This window comes from Drosophila sulfurigaster, chromosome 3, assembly GCF_023558435.1.
Source record: "Drosophila sulfurigaster albostrigata strain 15112-1811.04 chromosome 3, ASM2355843v2, whole genome shotgun sequence".
NCBI classification, from domain to species: Eukaryota; Metazoa; Arthropoda; class Insecta; order Diptera; family Drosophilidae; genus Drosophila; species Drosophila sulfurigaster.
Window position 1 is genome coordinate 44,037,717 of NC_084883.1, and position 12,920 is coordinate 44,050,636.

Below are 12,920 nucleotides of genomic sequence, written 5' to 3' on the forward strand. Positions count from 1 at the left end.
ATCGATAACCGGTGTGTGTGTGTGTGATTTGTTGTTCTTGTTGACGTTAGAGGGTCAACGTCATCGTGCCACAGTTTTAGAGCCATATTAGGAGCGTCGCAGCTGCCGCGGTTTTTAGAGCAGAGGCGTGAATTAAGGCCGAAATTAAATAAGTGTCTGGGAGCAGGTCAGAAGCACGACGATGAGATCACCAACAACAAAAACTGCGTATAAAACATAATTATGTTTCGTTGTGAACGCACATGTTTGTGTATCTGTGTATTTGTTTGTTTGCGTGTTTTTGTATACCTGTCTTGAGACGCTGTCATGCAAATGACTCATGAAGCACAGTTGTTGTTGTTGGTCCCCTCCAATGCTTCTTAGCCTGCAAATATGACGTATCAAATGGGTTTTATGCTCACTGAGCCACATCCGAAACGGCAACAGACACACATAGACATAACACACGCACACACACTCACAAATAGACATAATGATTGAAGTGAAGAAACCCACTGAGCAAGCACAGAAAACAGAAAGTTTTTGTGATAAAATGGCAAGCGGTGTTATAAAAACTTACCACAACAATAATAAACAGCGAATGCCTTGATTTTATATATTTAATATAGTTTTGACTGTCTTTCCTATTGGATTTTCGGTCAATGTGTGTGAGGTGAGTAAGTTCCAATTAGATTCCAATGCACGGCTGCTGTTGCGTTGGCTGCTCTGCTGCTGCGCTGCACAAAGAGAATTGCGTTAACTTCTTCAACAAGGGTTTTTATTTGCGGTATAGTTGCAATTGCGACTTCTGCCAAAATGTGTGTTTTTAATATTGTTTGTTAATTTTTTAGTTTGTTTGCCAAAATGGAAATGGATTCAAATATTCTGGTATATAGTAATTACACTTCACAATTTTTATTCTTTTTTCGGGTGTTTCGTAAACAAGTTTCTATTTTATTTTGTCGATACAATATACTATTGTTCTAGCTGTGGTAAAGAGCTATTGCACACCGACAAATGGATTTTAGGCCCTGAGGTTTGTTTATATACTAAAAACAGTTAATTGTTAACAAGAAACCGCCGTACCGTTGTCTGCTGTTTTTTTTGTCACTTCGAATGCGGCTCTGAGAACAAGTAACTAACAACTGTGTATGTATAATGGGCCCCGCTTGAAAACACACCGACAAAACCGACAAATGCGAGCACAACGTATCGTCCGCCCAAAACGTTGTTGTATCCACGACAGTCAAAAAGATATCAGCTTTTGTTAGAGCTTTAACTTGCCACAAGCTTTTCTAACTCTGAGCAACAAGCGAAGCAACCGAGCGGCGCTCACGACCAGTGTGACCGTGTTTTATAATTGACAACAAAGTGTATGTTGTCAAATATACCAACATGTATTGCATTATTATAATTACTTTATTGACTGCATGAATAAAAATTAACTATGAAAAGACATAAAAGCTATTAGTTTACAAAATGGGTAATACTATCTATCTGTGCTTTAAAAATAAGCTAAGAAATTAATTTTAGTATTTTATGACCGAAAAGTATTTAAAATACAGTTAAGGCTTACATTGCTCACAACAGCTGATTGGATTTCAAGTAGAATGTCTGGAGACTGTGGCGGATGAACGATATAACGACTGACCATTGCAGCGCCTAGAATGAACCAGAACTAGCAGCGAAATGCGCGCAATTGTCAATTTCAATTCAATTTATGAAAAACATTATTTTCAAAACTTTAAAATTATAAATATTTTTTTCCAACAAATTAAATAGAATTCTCTTAATTCATAAACAACGCTCATGACATTAATCAGTGATAACTGCAATGGAACGAAATGAACGTACACCCTGAACTAGTGCTGCGTTCTTTTGACAAGTGAGTCATTCAGTCGAACTAATTCCCTGAGCACTGCACAACTCTACAAACAAAGGACGCAAAGGACGCACCAAAATACGCATACACAACAAAACGCGAAATGCCACGGAATGGCGGCATCGAAGCCGGCAATAACGGTGGCATGGGCTCCACATCCACAGCGACTAGCGATGGCTGCATGTATCCGGACGATGTCATATTGGAAAAGGGCGTAACATTCAATGTTCGTTACACGGGCTGCGTTGAGGTCAAGACCTCAATGAAATCACTGGACTTTGAGACTCGCACACAGCTGGCACGGTAAGTGAAGCAATTGAATGGAATATCGAAAAAAAACGGTGAACAATAATGTATACATACTATTTGTAGCGAATGCATCAATCGTGTGTGCGAAGCAGCAGGCTTAAAATCGGCCAGTAAACGGCGATTGGACAAGAAGTTATACAACTTTATATCGGATCGACCGAGCATGCAACATGCTGGCACCAACATCATCATCAATGTGTCGAGTCGAGCGCTCACGCTGAGCAATGTGGACACTGGCGAAGTGATTGCCAATCACAATATGCCGCGCATTTCCTTTGCTTCCGGTGGCGACAATGATACCCTCGATTTCCTGGCCTACATTGCGAAGAGGGAGGGCGACGAGTGGCGGGCATGTTATGTGCTGGAATGCGCTGGCGGCCAGAGCGAAGACTTAATTGTGACCATTGGCAAAGCGTTTGTGCTGCGCTTCAATGCATTGAACAAATTGAACAACGATCAACATCATCATCAGCATCATCAAGCGTCATCAGCGAATAACGCGCTTGTCGATGGCATGATGAGTCAGAGCTGCAAGGAGAATGTGAAAGAGTATTACAATGATTTGCCCAACAAGCTGCCACCGGATTTGCCATGCGAGGAGCAACAACAGCAGCAGCAACAGCAAATGCCACTGCATCCGCATGCACCGCGTGTGGCACAATTGAATTTAAAGAAACCGCGCGATCGCTTGAGCAGCAATCTCATCGATCTTAACTCCCCGCCACCCGATCAAACCACCAATAAACTAGCACTGGGCAACTTTGATCCATTGCACGCAGCTACAACAGCAGCAGCAGCTGCCACAACTGCCGCTGCCCTTGCAACAGCATCCACAGTACGCGACGTCTTCGATGGCGCCCAGTGTCCGCTGACAGCCGAGGTTTGGTTTCATGCGGCCATCTCGCGACCCATTGCCGAGCGCATGTTGCTCCAGGATGGCGATTTCTTGGTGCGCGAATCTCAGGGCAAGCGTGGACAATACGTGCTGACAGGGCTGGAGGGGAAGACACCGAAGCATCTGCTGCTCATCGATCCCGAGGGCGTGGTGCGCACCAAAGATCGCATATTCGATAGCATCAGTCATTTGATCAACTATCATTGGGTGCATGCGTTGCCCATCATATCGGAGGATTCGGAGCTGGTCTTGCGTAATCCAGTGCGACGATCACCGCCCCAGCAACACGATCAGGCAGCAGTTGCTGATAACGCAGCTTAAAAAAGCATTACAATTTTCTTCATATTTACCATAAAATACATATTCATCATATCTATATACACACACATAATTATATAGTATACAAATACATATATACATACACATATATATATATATATATATATATTATTTATTCACAGTTGGCAATTGCTTGCTGTTTATATACACAAATATATTGTAAATAAATAAAAAATAATACAATGGGCGACAACACAATGTTCATTTCAGGTTCGGTTTCTTGGTTTATCACTGGGTTACAGTCCAGAGTTTAAAACAATCTCTAACTTAACGATAAAAAATCCAACATTGGATCGAAAAGTAATTACTGGATTTTAAGAAAACGACCTTGGTGTTAACTGTTTGGTTTTGTTTTTGGCTTTGTTGGCTTTACTTTAGAAGGAGGAGCAGGGTGGGAACTATTTGAGAATTATGTGGATTATTATAATATACGAGAATGAGCTGATAAGAAATTGACGTAGGTAAGAAACACTTTATGAATTAAATCATATTTTTGTCGGATATCATTTTTCTAACCGTTTTTGAGTCCAAAAACTTTGAAATTTTAATGGGTTATTAAAATTAAATTAGATAATATTTTTTAGGGGCTCAATCAAAATTTAATAAATGCTTGATCGGAAATTTATAATTTATAATCTTATTATTCGGAGGGATCTCTGGACTTGGCATATTGCTCTCAAAAGTAATGTATTTCCATGTCAGAAAGAAAAAAAATTGCGTATTCTTACTGAGGCCAATTTCTTATCAGCTCATTATCGTAAGCATGCTTTTGGGCGCCGCATTAAAAATTAGTACTGATGATGGTGACGGAGAATACCGTTATTGCCGGGACTCAGACCGGGCGAATAGTCAGGCACGGGGAATCCCGCTGTGGCCACGACAACAGTCTCTTGCACAGGATTCTGCGACGATTGACGAGCCGCAGGCTGATTGGGTGACGGATACTGCTGGAAGGCATCAATGCTACGGAAACGACGATCCATCAGATTGGCATCGCGTGACATGTGCGCTGCTCGCACAATTGCTTCCTCATTCACTTCGATCGTCTCGGCCGTGGAGCGTGTATCGGGCAGGAAGGCATCATTGTTGTACGCTTGCACTTCCACTCTGTGGGAAATCAGTAATTAGTTAATAAATTAATTATTAAATATATTATTTATATATTTACCTCTCTTCTTCGTAGGCACGAATGGGTGCACGGGTGGCCAGAATGTCATTTGAGTCCTTGCGTGGCATGAAGAGCGTATCCTGCGAGTCAAAGAAATTCAAGGAATATATTACAGTGCATCTCAAACTATGGGTTTACGCCACAGTTTCTCAAAACGGTGTCAAGATACGTAGTATTATCGATAACTGATTCTCTGAATTATGACAGTGAGTTCACAAAATGTTTATCAACGACAACATAATAAAAAACTCGGTAAATATTTTTATTAAAGCAATAAAACACTAAAAGTGCAGTGAAAACGAAGCCAATTGCAGTGCTGTCTCATAAAGTTTTATCAGCTAGAATATAACAATGAACTCGATAAAAACACAATGTAGTAAACAAGAAAGTGCAATGAAACGAAAGAAAACGGCGTATAAAAGGTGAAGTTATGTTATCGATAACAGACTTGCATTCGATTTGCAGCGCTGCCACATCGCCGTTGAGCTTATTACTATCGATAATATGCATTTTCAGGTATTTATGTTTGAAAATTTAATAGAAATCTAAATAATGATATAATCGATAACATATCGATAGACTGCATAAAAGTGAAGACATTTACAGGGCATTTTCAGTGTGTGTTCCCTTTAAAATACGTTTGCATAAATTTCAAACGACACCAACAAAACATTCCAATCTCTTATCAGGCACAATGCGAGGTAAGCCAATTTAACGACTGGACGCCTCGGAGCTTATCAGTTCCTCCATATAGCTATCTTTAGACATGCCGTAGTCCTCTGCGTTCAAGAATCTCAGAGGCGTCGGCAATTTAATTTAGTTTACAAACGCGTATTGAATTTGGCATTCGTGTTGTCTACATACATATTTTTGGAAACCAACTCATTGATCTTAGTGCGCTGTGACAAGTATTTATAATACCCTCAAGCAATTACATTGGGTGAAGATAGCAAATGATGTCACCACCCACAACCAAAAAAAAAGAAATATTATAGCCCATTTCTAACGGTTTACTCACCGTTCTGTCGTTATCTGAAGCAATTTGTACAGCGCGCGTAAGCAAATAGATCAAGAGTCCAACGTTGATGAACCACAATATGAATCCCTTGAATGAAATAATCATCATAGCCATGGCAGCGACGCCACCAGCAATCAGTTGAGCTGCATTCGGATCCACAACACCGGCATTAATGTCGTTGGCATTGTATTGGGATGCAACTGCATGGAAACGACTGAAATCAACGCCGAAAATGACGCCAATGGCCAAGTCCATGCAACTGATGACGAACACAAAGAACGCCCAACTGTAGATGGCGCTAAGTGTGCCCTTCACACTGTCCTTTCGTACGCCTGGAAGAAATGGAAATTGGAATGTTTAATGGAAAGTGGAAAGTTTAGTTTAAAAGAGTCGTATGTCATATGGTCTTGTCTATCAACTTGATGGATCACTGACAAATATAGCATACCTTGAATTCCCTCCGCACTTCTTTGAAACTTTGGTTGACTTTGAAATGTGAATGGAAAACCATCGTTTATTATACAATATCAAACCATACCACGAAAAAAAGTAAACTAATCGTTGATTTTTGTTTCTTTTTTTGTTGATATGCCTTTTTGTTAATATTCATTATTTTTCACCCCTTTTTTGATAGCACTTAGAAACGAGGCTTTTGATTTTATCTTTAGCTCTTCTGCCTGATAATAAAGTACATATGCTATTGAAATTCCTATAGATAGCAAAAAGAAACAGATAGTATACCATTTTAAAGTGCATACCTATTCCTGATTCATCTACATGAATCATAAATACAAATAGTGACCTTATTTCCGACTTTAAACAATAAATCAAACTTGACTTTAGTATAATCCCACTGAATGGCGAAATACAATTTTTGGGAAGCACCAAGTGCATTATTATCTAAATCCCTTGCATGTATTCTATTCCAATAATATTAAACATATTTCCCAATTTTCTATTAATAAAGCTATCAACGTGCCGGTTTTTTATCTTATTTGCGATACCTGCTACAAAGGTTTGCAGAAATTCTTTAGATAAAAAGTAAATTTCTACTTTATTTTAGTTAAAATTTCTGAACTTTTTGCTTTTCGTTAGAAGTGTTCAATTAATTAGATTTACTATATTGAAGTGGTCTATGAATAATTGTATATATGTATAATATTATAAATATTTAATTTTGGTAATTTTCTTTTAGAAAGATTTTATCTTTCAGAACTCTTTTTCATTAGAATACTCACAAGTTAATAGCACGATGGAAACAATGAACCAGGCAACGGAAAGAGCCAAATAGACACAATCCCAGACCAAGATCTGGGTGGGATCAAAGACAGTCTTCACGGACTTGAGAATGGTGTCATCATAGCTTTGATAAGCATCGGGTGACATTTTGCACGAGCCATGGAAGTAAACATCGAAGAAAATGGTCTTCACAAATGAGCCATAAGTCATTTCATTGGTAATGTATATATGACATGTGTACGCAACAATTGCGGTTATCGTTAGACCTATCCAGATGACTGCTTGCACCTGCAAAGTGAGAGTGGAGGAGTGAGAGAGGAAGTAATTAAGTGTGTAATTACGGTTAGTTTATTGACAAACGGAAAAGAGCCAATTTATTGTCGGTGTGTATTTTTTGCAACTTATTTGTGGTCTTGATAACACTGGTGATTGATTAAATGCAGCTGATCACTTAGTTTTGTATAGTGAGGCAGCCCGCGCTGATAATAAATAGCATTACAAAATTGAAAAATTGCACAACAATAACAATACTCGAGAAGACAGCAACAGATACAGATCTGTTTTTATCTCGCCGCGGCAGATGGCCAACAGATGGCGCCGTTATCAATGGGGTAATGAGGTCGCATCGATTACTCACCACTCCAAGTACACCTGCCCAGACGGACCATGATTTCAGCGAGTCAAAGTTTTTGATGGTCGGCGTCGAGTGTCCGTACATTGTGATGATCTGCTATCAGCTATCTGTGTGCTGGACGACAATTAAAAAAGTTCTCACACCACGCCCCGTATCGGTGGGTAGGTGCGTTCTTTATGCTCGAGTGGGCGTCGGTGGCGGTAGTTACAACCAACTAACTAACGACGTATTGAGTGCGCGACGTGCGTTTAACGACTAAATGAACCGGACACGGAGAATCTGAGTATCGGCCGTCGCCCTGAACAGTCGCCAATTAATTCAGCTATTTGCGTTCTTGTTGTTGTTTTTTTCACCTCAACTCTTTTGTTTTTGTTGTTTTTCAATTTCCAATTTGTTGAACGTGGTTTATTTTGTTCGATAACCGCGCGATAATGGCACACTTTGAATATGACACACACACACAACACTGGGAAAGAGAATGCCAATAATCACACAAGAACAATATCGTAGAGCAATTGTAAGAAATGCCCAATAGAAAAGTTATTATTTTTCGACTCTTTACGCTGTTATGCGTTCGCTTTTCGTATCGTTTGCCAACTGAAAAACGGCCACCGAAATAATGCCTCTTTTTTCTGGCCGTGAGCGTGTGCTGTTACCAAATACCGTATGTATCAACTTGCGTCGGTAAATACTATTATATTATCGGCGAACAGAGGTAGCTGATAAGCGCGAACCTCAATATTGCCAAACCGCCGCCTCCTCTCTCCAATATCATTGGTTTTCCATGGGTCGTTTGGACTCGCGAAATCAAGTAGGGAAATATATGAAAGTGGTGGTAAATGCGTTGTGGACTCTTATCGTCATCAGACTCACATTAATGATGTATACACTTATCTACTAACAAATTAGTGTGTTTGCATCATAACTCAAGTACTTAATCATATATTGCAAATCATAATTTGAATAGCGCGCCAAACCAACGCCATCTAGCAGGCGTTGGTGGTAGTTTTTGGGGCAGCTGTACCAAGCGCTGGAAACGTACAGCCTGAAGTCGAATGTCAGTCACAAGTCATAAAAGGCAACTTGTGAACGTAATGTAAATTCGATTTATTTACAATTTTTGTATTAACTGTAGAAAATGTATTCTAGATTTATAACAAAGTTCTCTGTGCCGAATAAATGCATTTTCTACCTTTGCATGATGTGCATTTAACGCCGCTAACAGTTGTGTCTGAACGTGTATGCCTACCACAAAAGGCCGCCATTTCCGCAGAGCGTAAATGAGATGGCTAGCTATCGAACGAGCACAGAGCAACCCGCATGCGTGTGCTAAAGCGAGACAACCAGCTACCATATTGTGCAGCACATACGCGTTTAACCCTAAAAAATACAGCACACTCGATAGACTTTAGTACAGTCGAAGTGACGCCGCGGCATACAAACGTGAATTAAAAAATCCAACAATTTGTGTTGTTGCTTCTGGTGCCGAACAATTGAAGAAAATAAAGAAAAAAAATAGCATAACAAAATATCAATTTGCGAAATACACAATTAGAAATACAATACGCTAGGATAGTGTGTGGTGGTGATGGTACATGTTCGTTTTTTATGATTTGTGCAAAAGTAAAGTAAAAAAGAAAAAGAAGAAAAAACCTACAAACCATACTATATACTAGAATAAATAGCTAACGAGATCGAGAGACACGCACACACACATAGTGAGAGACGGATAGTACGATGAACAATCAACTAAACCCGGCCACCTACCGCAAATTCAATAATTTGCTCAGCAGCGGCGCTGTTACCGTCACCGGTCCCGGACAGCCGCGCATCTTGAAAACGACTCGACTCGCTGTCGGCGGCGGCGGCAATTCGAATGCAAGCAGCGCAGCAGCGGCAGCTTCGCAACAACAGCAAACCGTTATGGACAGTGATGGAGTTGCACGCTGTTATATTTGCGATGAGTTGCTATTGGGGAATCAAACGCAGACATCGCTAACCGATATGTGCACCACGCACACCTCAACCAAATTCCCCAATAAGCTGGCTCAACTGGTTGGCGAGGGCTTTATGGTAATTGTGTGCAACGAAGATTTCGTTTGTTCGCGCTGCACCAATTTGGTCAACTACTACGACCGCCTCGAGAACGATGTGGAGCGCGTCAAGTCGAATCTGCTGAATTTGCTAAACAAAAAGTATGGCATCAATGAGGATAGTGGTGGCAATAATAATGCGGCAGGGGATTCGGCAAGTCCGCCTTTGAAAATGCAAAAGTTAGCGGGAAATGCGGCAAATCGTTCGCTCGAAGAGGGCGGAGATGCATTGCGACAGCGAAAGTTGGTGCAACAATCAACGCCAGGTAAGTGATATTAGAAATAGAGTGGCTTACATCTCATTGGTATTAATCCCATTCCCTTGCCTTTTTTAGTGTCGCAACAATTGAAGGTCGCATCGCCACAGAGCGGCGGTGCCACCCAGACGCAGGTTCAACGCAAGGCAACCAAGATCTACAAGTGCACCTCGTGCGATTACAAGACCTCCGACATGCGTCTGTTCAACACACATTATGAGACATGCAAACAGCAGACGTTCCAGTGCAAGACCTGTCGCAAGATCTTCCCCCACTTTGGCGCCATGAAGCATCACATGGTGCGTGATCACAACACCGCCATGGACAACACTTGCGCCATGTGCCACATCAATTTCGTGAATGAGACGAGCTTGCGCAAGCACATGGAAACCAATCATGCCACCAATGTGCTCGTCACCAGCACCACAACAATTCCCGCTGCTGCCGCTCCAGTTACTGCGGCTGCTGCTGCCGCCGCCGCGGCTGCTGCATCGGCTGGCAATGTCACTGAGTCGATTGGTGTCTCGGGCTCGGCGCTGTATACATGCAATCACTGTCAGTTCAAGTCCACGGACAAGGGTGTGTTTGATGAGCATATGCGCAAACATGTTCAAACCAACAAACCGAAGCCATTCAAGTGTCGCCTATGCTCGCAACGCTTTGAGACACGCGAGGCGGCCACCGTGCACGCCAAGCAGCATCAGACCAACTACTTCAAGTGCGGTCAGTGCGCGATGACCTTCCCCAAGCGTGAGTTGCTCGTAAAGCATGCCGAGATTCATCAGCTGGAGAAGATGGCTGCCAGCGGCGCTAGCACACAAAAATTGCTGCAGGAGACCATTGATGAGGCATTGAGCGATTCGGTGCCCGCAGCTGCTGCTCAGGGCGGCAACAGTGGCCAGCAGGTGGTGAGCAGTGTGGCCGAGGAGAACAACATTCGCTTCTTTTCGTGCAGCATCTGCTCGCTGACCTTCATACAGGAGACATACTACAATCACCACATGGAGACACACAGGCGGGAGAAGAAGAGCGGCGCTGCCGGTGGCAGCGGAGGCGGCAGTGGCAGCAATACAGCTGCCCTTAATTCGGCTGCCACAGCATTGTTGAGCGATGAGCCCGGCGAGTCGGGTGTCGGCTTGAAGGAGGAATCGAATGAGCAGAGCGCTGAAGCTGACATTGAGAGCCTGTTTGAGAAGTTGCATTCGGATAAGAATGACAGCGAGAAGAAGAATGAAATGGTCATCACCTCACAGGAGGGGAGCGGTGGCATCACTTTTAACATAACCATACCCCAAGTGGATGCCGCTGGCGTCGAGCAGGCGGAGAGCAAGCATTCACCAAATGCACAAGCGCCTGTTTCGGTTAGCATTGATATGCCCACTTTGGATCAAGCCGAGGAGGAAGAATCACAAGCGCAGGGCGACAAAACCGCTGAGGCTCGCGACACCAAATCGAATGCGCCACCCGTCTCTATGCCTAGTTTGGATGATGACAATGAGGCCGCAGCTGCAGCAGCTGCAGATGCCAATGCAGACGACACAACCGATGGCAATGCAGCAGCCAAGCCCAGCGAGAAGTCCAGCGCCAAGGCAGAGCAAACAGCAGCCAGCAAGGAGAAGCAGGTCAAGCAGGATGGTGCTGAAGAAGTTGCGGGCGAAGCACAGGCTGCCGAGGCGGACAAACACGAAGCCGAGGAGACGCCAGCAGCTGGGGAGCAAACAGCTGAAGCAGCCGAAGAAGCTGCAGCCGCTGCGGAAGCCGAAGCAGCTGCTGCCGCCGGTGAAGGTGAAGCTGGTGAGGCAGCAGGAGGTGAACAGCAAGTGGCCATGGAACTGGATGAGGCAATGCAGGCCCAAGTCGATGGTGGACAAATCAAGTTTATTGTGAATGAGAATGGACATTTGCTTCAGCTGGATAATCACATACTGACCGATGCCGAGGGCAATCAGATTATTGTGCAAGATCCCGAGCAGATACAGCAGCTGCTGCAGAGTGTTGGTGTGCTGCAGTCCGGCGAGGGTTTGGAGGGCGACACACTGCAAATGATGACCGATGGGAGCGGCCAAATGGTTCTCGTTCATGGCGATAACAATGAACAGCAACTGATCGATGCCTCACTGATCAATTCCGAAGGCCAAATCATCATACAACAGGGCCAAGATGGCGAGGAGGGTCCACATGTCATCAGTGAGGATGGCACACGCATACCCGTCTCTGTTTCGTACACAGAAGATGGCCAACCCATTGTGCAAGTGCAGCAACAAGTGCTGGAAGCGGCTCAAGCGAGTGCCGAGGAAAAGGAGGCGGCGGCAGCAGCGCAAGCCGAGGCCGAGGAGGCGGGCGAGGCAACACAAACCAGCGAAGCGGTCACAGTGACAACAGCAGCGGCCACAGCGGTGACCACGAGCACAGCCAGCAGTAGCAGTGGCGGCACTGCCGGATTCTTTGCGCTCGACGAGTTCGCCGAGACGAAAGCGGACTAGAATTGGCGGTTGCGGGGACACAACCGTAGACACTACACTACAATACTGGCGTACGATGAGGACTGGTGAGTACAAGGCATACATAAATCAGCTTCCTAGTATCAGCAACTAAATTGTAAATTTCTTTCAAGGTTTTAACAGATCTTAGACCAAACAAACACAGTAGCTGATGCAAGCTCTGACAACTCTCTGCACAACCCACAACACACATACATCCGCATTTGATAAAAACAAAACAAACACACACACGGACACATTTATACATTTAGTATATGTATTAACACTCCAGTTGACAACAGAATCAGAACCGAGAAGAGATCGAGGAACGAACCACAACCAACAATTGCTGCCAAATATTCACAAATTTGGCCATCAGGCATCATCATCATCTTGCAATTGTCTTGACAGTGTGTGTTCAATGCTGGACTTGGCAGATATATATTAGGCTTAGTGTTTAGCATAGGTACAACAGTAAATTTAAACAACAAAAAACTTGTAAAAAAAAAAAATACGAAAAAAAACGAGTTCATAGATGATTACAACAGATGCTTGAATTATGATTTAATATTACCACACAATTATATTTTTAACACTAAATAAAATGAAAAGAAAACAAAAAAAAAA

General features: G+C 43.0%; 3 protein-coding genes across 4 annotated transcripts; 2 read left to right on the forward strand and 1 right to left on the reverse strand.

Annotated features, from left to right (window-relative positions):
- Positions 1-1,725: 1,725 nt before the first annotated feature.
- On the forward strand, positions 1,726-4,177 carry LOC133840451 (SHC-transforming protein 1). Its single transcript, XM_062272290.1, has 2 exons — positions 1,726-2,164; positions 2,234-4,177. The coding sequence occupies exons 1-2, from the start codon at positions 1,965-1,967 to the stop codon at positions 3,384-3,386; spliced, it is 1,353 nt and encodes a 450-aa protein (XP_062128274.1). The 5' UTR covers positions 1,726-1,964; the 3' UTR covers positions 3,387-4,177.
- Positions 3,457-8,070, reverse strand: LOC133840456 (uncharacterized). The gene is made up of 5 exons (XM_062272301.1): positions 7,467-8,070; positions 6,829-7,117; positions 5,591-5,922; positions 4,573-4,652; positions 3,457-4,511 (listed from the first exon to the last, which is right to left on the reverse strand). Exons 1-5 carry the CDS (start codon positions 7,545-7,547, stop codon positions 4,193-4,195), a joined length of 1,101 nt encoding a protein of 366 aa, XP_062128285.1. The 5' UTR covers positions 7,548-8,070; the 3' UTR covers positions 3,457-4,192.
- Positions 8,071-8,857: 787 nt separating this feature from the next.
- Positions 8,858-12,920, forward strand: LOC133840440 (uncharacterized abhydrolase domain-containing protein DDB_G0269086). 2 transcript variants are annotated; one of them, XM_062272264.1, is made up of 3 exons: positions 8,858-9,822; positions 9,892-12,361; positions 12,428-12,920. In XM_062272264.1, exons 1-2 carry the CDS (start codon positions 9,201-9,203, stop codon positions 12,294-12,296), a joined length of 3,027 nt encoding a protein of 1,008 aa, XP_062128248.1. In that variant the 5' UTR covers positions 8,858-9,200; the 3' UTR covers positions 12,297-12,361; positions 12,428-12,920. The 2 variants fall into 2 exon arrangements, with proteins under 2 accessions (XP_062128248.1, XP_062128249.1); XM_062272265.1 differs by having other exon boundaries at positions 12,438-12,920.

Coding starts and splice junctions, on each gene's coding strand:
- LOC133840451 (XM_062272290.1), top strand. CDS start 1,965: ATGCCACGGAATGGCGGCATCGAAGCCGGCAATAACGGTGGCATGGGC. Junction 2,165..2,233: donor ACTCGCACACAGCTGGCACG/GTAAGTGAAGCA, acceptor TACTATTTGTAG/CGAATGCATCAATCGTGTGT.
- LOC133840456 (XM_062272301.1), bottom strand. CDS start 7,547: ATGTACGGACACTCGACGCCGACCATCAAAAACTTTGACTCGCTGAAA. Junction 5,923..6,828: donor TTCCATCGTGCTATTAACTT/GTGAGTATTCTA, acceptor CATTTCTTCCAG/GCGTACGAAAGGACAGTGTG. Junction 4,512..4,572: donor CGTGCCTACGAAGAAGAGAG/GTAAATATATAA, acceptor GATTTCCCACAG/AGTGGAAGTGCAAGCGTACA.
- LOC133840440 (XM_062272264.1), top strand. CDS start 9,201: ATGAACAATCAACTAAACCCGGCCACCTACCGCAAATTCAATAATTTG. Junction 9,823..9,891: donor GGTGCAACAATCAACGCCAG/GTAAGTGATATT, acceptor TGCCTTTTTTAG/TGTCGCAACAATTGAAGGTC.